The sequence below is a fragment of the Orcinus orca genome, chromosome 6 (assembly GCF_937001465.1).
Source record: "Orcinus orca chromosome 6, mOrcOrc1.1, whole genome shotgun sequence".
NCBI classification, from domain to species: Eukaryota; Metazoa; Chordata; class Mammalia; order Artiodactyla; family Delphinidae; genus Orcinus; species Orcinus orca.
The window spans coordinates 24067013-24079718 of NC_064564.1; the positions used below are offsets into that span (position 1 = coordinate 24067013).

Consider the following 12706-nt stretch of genomic DNA (forward strand, 5'->3'; position numbering starts at 1 on the left):
GATTCCTGCCTGAGCATCAAGCTGACGCTGGGAAGACAGAGCTGAACGATGAAGAGAGGCTGATCCTGATGGCACAGGCTCATCTGGATCTGACCTTGCCTGAAATGAAATGATGTGAACCAACAATTCCCAGTTTTGTTTAAGTCACTTGCCAATACCCCAGTCCTTCACACTCCCATTTCTTATTACTCCACATATAATCAAACAACCATTAAGTCCTGAAAGTGTTCTTTGTGTGCAGTGTCACTTTTTCATTCTCACTGCCATCCTCCCACTTCAGTCCCTCTTACACCTGGGAAATGGAATAACAGTGGAAGACCTAAGGGGGATGGATCCCACAGGAAGTAGTGAAGGAGGAAGAACACCTCTTTGGCTGGCCAAATCCACGTTAAGTCAACCCAGAAAGTCATTCGGCATCACCTCCATCTAAGAAAACGGAGGAAGATGCTCATGGCGGCTCTGGGAATGTTGATGCTGGGGGTTGGGAGGGAGGCCTTGGGAGGGTGGGTAACCCAGTCTCATCCCTAGGGAACTGGGATCGTGATTAAGATACAACATATGGGGCTTCCCTGGTGGCGCAGTGGTTGAGAGTCCGCCTGCCGATGCAGGGCACGCGGGTTCGTGCCCCGGTCCGGGAAGATCCCACATGCCGCGGGGCGGCTGGGCCCGTGAGCCATGGACGCTGAGCCTGCGCGTCCGGAGCCTGTGCTCCACAATGAGAGAGGCCACAGCAGTGAGAGGCCCACGTACCCCCCCCAAAAAAAAAAAAAGATACAACATATGTCCTTTTCATGCTCAAATGCGCAATAGCCTGAAGGATGTATCTTCCCACTCCTGTTTCACCTTGCAGCAATATTCATGAGGAAAAGGAACTTTTCCTAGGCAAACATGCAGCCTATCTTCCAACAAATGAATCCTATCACTTAGAAGAAGAACAAGTGAAATCAGCGATGCAAATCTCCCAAAGATCAGGTTTTCAGGTTTCTTAAAATAGATCAGTAGTTCATCATGACAAAAGAATAGTAAATAATTATGATCCAAAATTTATTCTCATAATCTGGAAAATCAATATTATGTTTGTTAACCTTGTACCATAGCTCAAAATAGATCATTCGACTTACCTCTAATAGGTAATTGACTCTGAGATCTGTCAATTCTACTGTGTTCTATGCCAGGAAAAGTGTTCCTTGTCACTTTAAGAAAGCAAAGAGTAATTTGGCGTTTGCTCCCTTAAACTCTCTTATACATACCTTAACTAAACTCTATTCAACATATCCTCTTTCAGTCTCCCAATTTTTTTAACCCCTCGAAATGAGGGCATGGTTCACACCATAGAAAAGGATGTGCTCTGAAATGTCAAGGCTCACAGGTTTTCTTATCAGAACTTCCATGAATCGGGACTTCCCTAGTGGAGTAGTGGTTAAGAGTGTGCCTGCCAATGCAGGGAACATGGGTTCGATCCCTGGTCCCGGAAAATCCCACATGCCGCGGAGCAACTAAGCCCATGCACCACAACTACTGAAGCCCTTGTGCCTAGAGCCCGTGCGCCGAAACAAGAGAAGGCACCTCAGTGAGAAGCCCGCGCACCACAACAAAGAGTAACCCCCGCTGGCCACAACTAGAGAAAGCCCGTAGCCTCAGTGCCGCAATGAAGACCAAAAATAAATAAATTAATTAATAAATTAAAAAAAGAAACTTCCATGAATTAACACAACGTTGCAGAGAAGCCTAAGAATCACAGACACACAGCAGCTAGCCAGCTTGATGACATTACACAGCTATTTTTTTCTTTTTATGTTGTATTATTACACTTTTAGTGTATAGCAATGTCCTTATTCTCAAGTTCCTAATCATCAAAGACACAGCAAACGTAAAGCTATATGACAAATCCTTAATTTTGATAATCTCCAAATATTTGAACAGATGTCTATAGAAACATATTATTTTTCTTACATCAGCCAAATCTGAGACATTAAAATAGTTAACAGTTCTTAAACTATTTTCTTCCATAATAGTTTATATTAAAATTACTTTCCTTGAACTGAATCAAATTACTGAATTATTTTCTAATGCTAATCAGATTCCCTTTATTATATCTACTCACCTTTAAATCAAAATCCTACCAGCCATTCCTTAGAACTATATTAACAGGAACCAGGACCTGGGAAGGCCTCAGAGGCAGGTTAAGTGCTGCTGGTTCTAAAGGTGGCTGCATACCAATATCCTAGAACCTCCGACACGTGAAGGTAATAGCTTCAACTGGATCAGGGCAGATGTCTTTGTATTTCCTGATTGCTCACATGCTCAGAAATCCAAAGTGGAGAATATCCGTTCTGCATGGTAACAAGTAAGAAATAGCTCAATCCCACATAACTGGATTGTCACCTAATCCAATCTGTGCCTCTCTTACAACTATTGACAGTGGTTTTTAATTCCTTCAGCAGGTCTCTCTACCCAACCAGCCTCCCTTAAGACACACAAACATACGTACACACACAGGGTTCATTCTGCCACTTCTCCCACCAATTCACCACTCCGAGAAGGAGTATATTTAGCTTAACGTTATCAAGCTCTTTGGTTGCCTGAGGATTTATAAACGTTAAAATAAAAACTAATTACAACCTTGAGAACTGCAGGTGGCACCTGGTCTTATGTCTCAAGGCAGCAGGTCACTCCTGCATTCATCCAAGCAGCGATGTCACTGCTTGCTCCTAAGCTCCAGAGAAACCCTCTGTTGGGTCTTGAACACCCCAAGTAATGAGATGCTACTGAAAGGAGCATGTGGGGACCCTAGGTCTACGCCACAGCGTTAAGTGGCTTCTGAGGTTATCGAAACTGTCACTGATTCCAAACAAGGTTCACCAGCCCCTTCCTCCCACAGTGGTCCAGTGAACACGTGGCATAAAAATTCCTTCTCCACAGGTGACAGCCACTAAGACCAGAGATGGAACCACAGGTGATACAACTTAGGAACACATAAATTTAAATATCTGATACACCATTTACCACACCCCTAAAATGACACATCCAAAAGTATTGTATTTGCCAGTTTAAAAACCAAACACTTTTTAAGTTTCTCTCCATGAGTTAGCTATAACTAGCACGTCCTCCATGAGTATCTTTTCCTGACGTACTACCAAGTAAAAACTTAATAAAAGCCATAGCCTAGATAACATATATCATTTTTTCATTTGTGATTAATAGCCTTGGAGGGAGGTTTTTTTTAAAACTGGTCCACTAAATGGGCATATATTTTAAAAAAATTATATAGTTTCTAACTTTAAACTACTCAAAATTTCAAGTACTTTATGTTTCAATACTATTTCAAATCAGCACATTGAAAATACCCACTACCAGGAAACTAAGGAGAATATTTTTATTTTTTATTGCTAGCCAGACTCCCTATATTATTATTGAAAAATAAAGTTTCTAATGAACCAGAAAGGAAATTTATTGTAAAGCAACACTCAAACTAAGCACCTGTATTATCACACAAGTTTAGGTATACACCTACCAGACATGTGCAATCTCTATGTCAGAGCATTATTTTCAGAAAGTTAAAAACACAACACATGCAAATATAGAACAAATGCATGTCAGAGAATCATAAACTCACTAATGACTAATCCAGTAAAAGCACATTTTGAGAAACTAGGAATTTACAGGCATTTATGGAGGAACGTTAGAATGAGATTTGCTAGGTTACATAAAAACTGATCAATGTCCTACAGGGCAATAAAACCTTTGTAGTTACCATATGTCCCTGAAAAAAAAAAAAAGAAATCATCAATTTCAGCGTCTGAACTCCAATCAAATAGTAAATGACCAAATCAGACATGGGTGCATTCTTCTAGGTAATTAAACAATCGTGGGCCTATTAAACAATGTTCCTGCATAATGTCAAAAGGTCACTCTATCATACCCTCTCTTTTTTTAACTTTTTATTTTACATTGGAGTATAGTTGATTTACAATCTTGTGTTAGTTTTTACAGTATTTACAAGTTGTGTATAACTTTAACTAGCACAAAGATTTTAATCTTATGCCATAGAGCTCAAACTGGAAAAAACAAGTATGATATTTTGAAGGAACATATTACATATGGTTTACTGCCTCTCAGAAGTAGGTAGACATAAATAATTCAGTTTTTAAAAGTTAATTAATATGATACAACAGAGCCTATAGCAATCAGCACTGCAGTGGGCCCCAGGTAGGCAGATGGAGTGGGAACACTTTAGAAGTTGCTCTGAAGAACTTTGTATGTTGAAGCCAAGCCTTTAAAGGCTCTGAAAAGTAAGTGGGGAGAAGATCCAGAGGTTGATTTCATATTTGTTTTTCAGGATTAGAATTAGAATTGCAGGTAAACCCTGGATCTATTCATTCCAAATTGTTTGAACTCTTTTATACTTTTATAAGTATACTTGTATATTCAAATTCTGATTTTGATTTAAAGGGAAAAATTCAAATTCAAATTTCCTCAGTTAATTGAGATTTTTGTTAGTGAATATGTCCTTTATTTAGTACTTTTGAATGATTTGGGGTTTTTTTTCCAAATCAACTCAAAGGAGCAGACATTCTTGAGCTCCAGTCTTCTCCCCAGAACAGGCTTTCAGGCGTGGGAGGGTCACTGATAATGTGTCTTTAGGGTCATTTTGTTTGTTTGTTTGTTTGCTTAAAGAGTCTCCCCCAGTTGCATAAGCTTCAGGACCCTCACAGCTCTAGCCTTGCCTGTCACTCTGTGTTGATAGTCACATGGACTTTGTAAGTTTTTTTGGAGAAAAAATGTTGTTTTCCCTAAGTTTTCAAAAATATTCTGACCTCTGTGTTTCTAGGAAGTTTATTCAAATATGATTTTTTTAAAAAACACGGTCCGTTTACCAGTTTGTTGAAGACTCTTTCCAAAAAGTCCAAGCTCCAGTGCTTACTAAATACTTCTCTCTATATTCTATGCTCATTTTCCCCAACATGTTTCACTGAATCACGAATGGATTCCCCATTCACCTGCTCCAGGGGCACATCCTCTGATAGGCTCCCTCCCTAAACCAAGGAACATATTACATATGGTCTAATGCCTTTCAGAAATAGGCAGACATAAATAATTCAATCTAAATATCAACCAAAATACTGACATTTTCTTATTCAGATTATATCTCTTCTTCCTCCCCAAAGATCTGAAAATTCATAAAGAAACAGTAGATTCACAGGGATAATCCTGATTAACTTGGAGGATTCGACTCACTCTAGATAACCACTAAGCACACTATTGAGGCAAAAAGAAGCCTGCACCAATTAAAGCAGTAGTAGGATTTTAGTCCATATTACCCAATGTGAAAACTTCTTTATGGACTGTATTGTCTTAGCACACATGGCATTACTTGAGATTGACTGTGCTCACATAGCAATAGAATATGTTGATGACACTTAGCAAATAATTACAAAGAATCTCTGCCCATTGAAATGACAGGAGTTCTGACAAACAATATCCTTGAGAAGAGACATATGATAAACACACTATTAGACATTCACTTAAATCAATTCTCATGATTTTATACTTCTTAGCAGTTGTAGCATTATGTTCAGTTCCTCCATTCTGCAATGCATATATTTTTATACCAAATTCTTAAGGTTCAGCATGTTATTGGGTTAGGATAATTTATACAAGTGTCTCACTATTATACTATATATGTTATTTTTATTTTAAAAGAATAATATTGTGGATAATATCTATTAGAGGATCATATTAATAAACTTTCATTAAAGATGATACAGTAACACTTTAGCACATAAGGAGCCATTGCTCCAGTGAAGAAAGGATTCAAATCTGATACAAATCTTCAAATTGAGGTGCTAATATATTTGCCTAGATCAAGCACTAGGTATTACATGAAGATCACATGTTTGTCTCTCATGTTGGCCAACAAAACAGGCTTGATCTGCTCCCCCAACCAAGGGCAGAGACCTCTCATATATATGCAGGACATAACAGGGAAGAGACCTTGTTGGATAAAAACAAATCCTGATTACCACTCCCAGAACAGTGATTCAAGTTGTGTGCCCCACCTGTAGTGGGCCAGAAATACATCTTTTATTCTCACAACAAGAAGGGCACTTTTGACAGGGGAAGGAAACAAAAGGAGACTTCTAGAGAAAATTACAAGTACTGAGATTTAACAAGGTGCGGATGAGTGTGTAACACTCACTAAATTGAACCCCTGGGTCTATAAATGTCATCATTTACATCAAATAATCACCATCAACAGCGGCTGAAATGTCTAACACTGGCTTCAGTCCTTTTCAGAGACTTCAGTCCTTTTTCTATTCACTGGGGAGTAGAGTTAGGGAGGACAGCAGCTACTAGCTATAGCTTGTACTTTACTTATATGGGGAAAATAATTCAGCTGTAAATTCCAATTGTATTGTTCCTTAATCAGGAAAGAGTGAACATTACTCCTCAAAGTGACATGCGATCCAGGAGACAGATTTACAACACTAAATATGCAATCAAAATATTGACATTTTCTTATTCAGATTATATCTCTTCTTCCTCCCCCCAAAAAGATCTGAAAGTTCATAAACAAATAGTAGATTCACAGGGATAATCCTAAAACAGAGAGCTATTGCCCTCTTCCACTTGTGGCTCATGGTAGGAAGTGAGCAAACCAATCACTGTCTGCACAACAACTTCTGGAAAACAGGACTCTAACTTGGAATCTGTATTCTAACTTTCCTCTTGCGTTCCATTTAAGAGGATAACTCCATTAGAATAACACTTTCATCTTGACTAAATACAAAGAGTTCTAGAAGGCAGACCAAGTAGAGATGCACAATTTTTAAATGTCAGGTCCTAGGCCATATTTTAGAGGATGCTATCCATTCAACTTGTTTTATCTTCAAAAAGACAGAGAATAAGAGAAAAAAAAAAAGCCCATGTTTTTGGCTATTTAGAAACATTACCCTCGCCCTGTGTAGACTCCTCCTGACTTAAAATTTCCCATTAATTATAAAGATTCATGTCAAAACATGGATAATTTCTGAGGTGTCAAATGTTTCAACCAAGTTCTGTATGAGAGTATGTCTTATGCCAGAACCTCACCCAGGTTGACCCCCCGTCTGACTAATTTACTACTGAGAACCAGTTGTAAATAGAGGAAAAATGTCACTGTATCCTTTTGGGGAGAAGATCTTTACCTTTTTAAAAATTTACATACAATTCTCATTATTTTATCAGGGCTTAAGAATATTTCATTTTTGTTAGTTTTAAAGTCTTGTCTGAAAAGATTACTTGAGTTCTTAAAACACTTCTTAGGAATAAAAGGTTAGCAATCAAAAGACTTGAGCAAATGCTGATGTTCGTGATTTCTTGTTGGTAGCCTAAAACCCATCCTGCTGGCAAACTCCTCTTTAGAATTTCTCAAATGATGGGACAGGACTAAAAGAACCCTCTACCTTGATTTATGTAGTAACAAATTTCAAATACAGGTTTGAAATACCTTGCTTGTATATACATCTACACATACAAACAAACACCTCCCAAATATTCGAGAGTTAAGGAAAAACCCAATTGGTCAAATTAGCTAATCTAGACTATAATAAGATTCATTCACCATTACTTCTACTGCTACAAAGGATACTGTCAAATGATATTAGCCATCAATTATCAAACACAGCTTGTGTAGCCTCTATGAAGCTTTAAGTCTGCAAAGACATTTAAATATATACTTGACACTTGAACAACTATAATAGCCATCTTTGTGGTGATCAAGGACTCTAACTGTAGTATCTAAAATGTTCTTAGCCATGCAAATTTACATAGGTACTTTTAACTTACTGAACTTTTAATGAGTACTAAACACATCTAAATAAAACAGAGGCTGAAAAGTGAAAACTAGCATTGACATTTGAAGAGTCAGCCAGAGACCCAGACAAACTGAGCTTAGAGATATATCCAATTCAGAAAAGGATATCTGCCTGGATATTCAGACACCGAGCACCTCAGAGCATGTGACTCTTAAAAAAGATGCTCAGTATGAAGAACATGATACCTCTGTGGATTTCAGGGAATAAAATACAAACAGAAAATAAAGAAATATCAAAATAACTGATCTTGCAATATCCTGTAATCACAACTAAGGAGACAAGAAAGGCAGCACAGCGCTCTTCTTCTAAGGGAAGGATTTTTGAAGCCATGTTTCCTTTAAGTAAGAGTGACCTCTGGTGACTTTTTAATAGCACCTCAGTGTACTATGTTAAATTATTCTACAATTCTTTTATACTAGCAAATCATTTAGTACTAGTCATTTTTAATTTCTTAGCAAAGTGATAAATGCTTTACTGCAGGACCTAAGGATTTCATGTAAATGCCCCTATTTTAATTAATTCATGGAAATTGTGCCCAAAGCTAAATTAAAATTCTGAAACACAGGGCAGTATTTTCTTAAAGGAGACTAAGGCTCATTTTCAGGAGTGACTCCTATAATATGGCATTAAATGAGCTGATACTACATGATGACAACACAAACTTATCACAGCCTCGGGGCATATATGGATGAATGCTGGAAGGGTAACTATTTGTACAAAATCCTTTTCACTTTAGCACAAACTTCCTGGTAAGGGCAGAGTTCCCCAGCCCACCCCACCCCCGGATAAAACTGGATATCCAGCAACAAGTTCGGTTTCTAACATGCCTACTAGCACTTTCTTGAAATGCATAATAGCTTGCCTTACTCCCTACAACCTGATTTTTAAAAAATTCTTGAGGGGGATGGGATGTGGATGTAGGACTAAGGGGACTTTCTTAAAATCCCTCAAGGAAAGAAAAGCCCTATGATGGAGATTTCAATCTGAATAACACTTCGAAAACTTTTTCTGATTTCCAGATTAAAATGCCTTGAGGTCCGCTGAATCAATCTGGCTAGCATCTTTAGATCAGACTCATATTGCCAGTCCAGAACTGAGAGGTTAATACATTTTCACTGAACCAACAAAATCAGAAACACAGCACATCACAATATACAAGCACGTGCACTTGCAAATGAACCTGAATGGCAGGTTATGTTTTTCCTTTAAGCAAAAGCCTTCTACTTCTGAGGGGTCTATCCTTCTCGTAATTCTGGGGACTATCCAGGTTTGCCGCCTGGGCTCTGCTGCGGAGCCTGCCCGCCGCTGCAGCGCCCGAGTTCTTGGTACCCGATTCCGCAGGGCGCCAACTGCAAACATCTACGCTAACGCAGGACACGGCCAGGTCGGCCAGCGATTTCTTTTCTGACATAAATCCTGCAAGATGAATTCATAGTCAAAAGAAATAAATGACATATTGGCATGCTCTTCTCTCCTCATCTCCTGCAGTTCTCGCTCTGGTCTCTCTCTGCCTCAATATTCTCATGTTAATTTTAGGTTTTACTAGAACTTGAGCTTTCTCAATGAATATTCAAAACAACAGCACACAGACGAAATTCAGCTCCAGACAAGTTAAAACAGGCTTTGTGTATTACAGACTTGACAAGTGGAAAAACCATTGTAAACCATCCTATCCAAGCGTTGGGACTTTGCGATGTTTTTTAAATGCCTCATTTTCAGAAACAGGCCAGTGATTCCATTTGTAAAATTCAATTATTTTTTTAAAAACACGAATTCTAAGTTGTCAGTGTAAGTTTTAAAAGATTTGCTGTACTCACAAGTATTCCCTGCTGCTAATGTACTCCAGGGCTGGGCAGACAAAAGAAAGAGCATCCTGAGACAGGCTCCCGCGGCGGGGTCCATGTTCACAGTCGCCGGGGCTCCCCACCCCAAAACCCACGGCGTCCAGACAGCTGCTCTGAGCCGGGGTCTGCAAGCTCCCTCCCGCTCAGGGTTGCCAGCGCTCCCTCCTCCCGGCTCGGCGAACCCGCGCAGCCGGCGGGGCGGGAGCCCCAGCCTGCACCCCCACCCCCACCCGCTCCCGCCGCTCTGCGAGCTCCACGCGTCCCGGGCGCTCCTGGCGGTGGCGGGAGGAAGTGCGAGTCAAGTCGGTGAAGGTCTTCAACCTGCGCTTGCTCCGAATCCGAATCCGCGGTCCTAGCTCCTTCACCTGCAGGTTTCCCACTCTGAACAGCTGAGCAGTTCAGTGGACTTCAGTCTGAGACCGAGCTTCACCACGCTGATGATGCTTGAACATTAACACTGATGCTAGGAAAAATGTGAGGTTTTTTTTTTTTTTTGGTTGAAAAGAAGTTAGGACAAGTAACTAATCCGGTTTGAGGAAAATATTTACATGTACTGAGAACTGTTGTAAAAAAGACTTTTTGTTTTCTCAACTCATTTAATGATTCATATTTAAAAATAAAAACCTAAAGAACCTTATTATGGTAATCATTTAGAAATATATACGGTTATATATACAGTGTTATGTGTCAAAATACATCTCAATAAAGCTGGAAAAAAATAAAATTAAAAAATAATTAATTAAAACACCGACCCGACTTCTACTATAATGTCAGCATTTTATTATGTATATTCCTACTTGGAGATTTGAGAATTGTGGTCAGCAGATATATAAAACTAAAAACTGGCATACTGGGAGAAGGAATCTTACTCCAAATATCATCACGGAAGTGACCTTATGTTAAGTAGGTAAATTGAATACATTTAATTGAAGAATGAAGAGTTTTGAATCAACTTCTATATACTGTATGTGTATTCCTTTCCATTCAAATTCTTTAATACAATTACCTAAAAGTTCATATTGAAAAATGATGGAATATAAAAGTCATCTTAAATAAATAGATAAATGGATAGATAGATAAATTGTTTCAGAGTATACAGATAGAGGCCTGATGGCCCATGGAGGAAGGAGGATTTCAAGATCCATGACCTTGAGGTAAGTCACGTGGCCTCCTCTACTTCCTAAAGAGGTTGCCAGCAGATGTAAATGAAGGAGGTATGAGCATGGCATCACTAGGATCAATACTCTCCTAAAACTGTGACCAGACTCATGACAAATGTGCTGAGACTTAGGAACAGGGTCCAGGCATTCTTGCACCATCCAAAGTGATCAGAATATGAAAGTAACTTTAACCTTGAGCAGGGCATTATACGCCTGAGAACAAAGCAGAAAAGGTGTTTTTATTATTTCTATTCTGCAACCTGGGTAAAAAACAAAAACAGGAATAGAAAACGTAAATAGCTTGGCAAGGCCACAGAATTTACAAGTAGAATTTGACCCAAATATATAGATTCTGATCCCAACGTTCCAGCTTTCTCCACTCCTACTCAGGGCCCCTGGGAATCAGGAACTCTTCCCACCCACCCCATCAATCAGCAGTCCTGGGAAACACTGAGCAAAGCTTGCTCGGAGGGTGCATTTAGAACCTTGAAAAAAGCCACAAGTGGTAGAGTGACCTTCATTTATTAGTCAGACATTTTCCCAGTGCCTAATACATGTCCCAGAAACTGAATATTTTATTTCTAATTTTTAAAGCAAAAATAAATTAATGATTTACATTAAGTGTCTAATATTTTTTAAAGCCTATACAACAGTCTGTGTGTGTGTGCTTGTGTGTGTGTGTGTGTGTGTGTGTGTGTGTGTGTGTGTGTATAAACTACATAAATGGTCACAGCATTCCTTTGGTGTTACTATGCCCATTTAATGGATAGATAGACTAACCTCAGAGAGTTTAATGGATGTGTCACAAAGCAAGCCAGACTTGGAAGCCAGGTCACCTGAGCTCTGAAACCCCTTCTCACCGGCCCTCAGGTCTCTGAAACAGAAAAGTTGTCACCTGTGAAAACTCTATTCATTTGTTCATGGGAAATCCATTTAAAATGGGTTAGAAGACGCCTCAATAATTGATGTCAATTAAAACCAAAAAGGACAATGCTGGTAAATTACTTGAGCAGACATTCAGGATGGATTTTCACAAGTCAGAGATGAAACAGCACACGAGGAATTGAGATTTGCAGGCAGATGTCCTTGTGCAGTGCACAGCATTGACCAGTGGACAGCACTGGGGCTATTACATGATCTTCCAAGACAAGGGCAGCCCCAGGTGAGGAGGCTTGAAGAAACCATGCAAAGCAAGGCCCAAAGCAGGGACTTGCTAGCAGACAGCTGATGCGACTCCTGGTTTTACCCCCTTCCAGCTGCCTTCTTTCGCTGGAGACTTCATGGCTTTGTGCTTCACTTTTCTTGTTTGTAGAATGGTGATGATAGCCGATCATAGAGCCATTATGAAATTACAGGTCTGAAACCCCCACAGAGGGCTGGAAACTACTGAGCATTCCATGTACCAGCCCCAGAGCTGCCCTGGGTGTTGGTACCCACCTGTGAGACCCCTGGCCGCTGCTCAGCATCTGTGATCCTCAGCTTCGTTGTCTGTTTCATAAGATAATAGAAGTCTTACCAGCAGAGAACTGATCCAAGGGTTACAGGAGAAAATGAATGTCAAGTACTTAACACCATGCTCATCCACAGGGCACCGGATCAGGTAGGCTGATGCTAGAGCTCCGGGCTCAGAGGAGAAAGGTTGCCTAATGGGACCACCAAGGCCTCCAAGCCAAATCCCTGCAGGTCAGGGGCAGTCCGCTGCATTCTGTGACCTGTTTCCACAGCACTTTGCTCTTTTATATAAGAAAGATAATAGGTAACCAACAAGGACCTACTGACATTCTGTCATAATCTATATGGGAAAAGAATCTGTAAAAGAATGGATATATGTATATGTATAACTGAA

At 39.7% G+C, this 12706-nt stretch overlaps 1 protein-coding gene across 1 annotated transcript in view; it reads right to left on the reverse strand.

Annotated features, from left to right (window-relative positions):
* The window catches only part of LOC101283832 (contactin-associated protein-like 3), a 187314-nt gene extending 177418 nt beyond the window's left edge, over positions 1-9896 (reverse strand). The window contains exon 1 of the mRNA XM_033429651.2: positions 9674-9896. Coding sequence (XP_033285542.2) covers positions 9674-9758 — 85 coding nt within the window. The 5' untranslated portion in view covers positions 9759-9896. The remainder of the gene's footprint in view (positions 1-9673) is intronic.
* Between the last annotated feature and the right edge of the window lie 2810 nt (positions 9897-12706).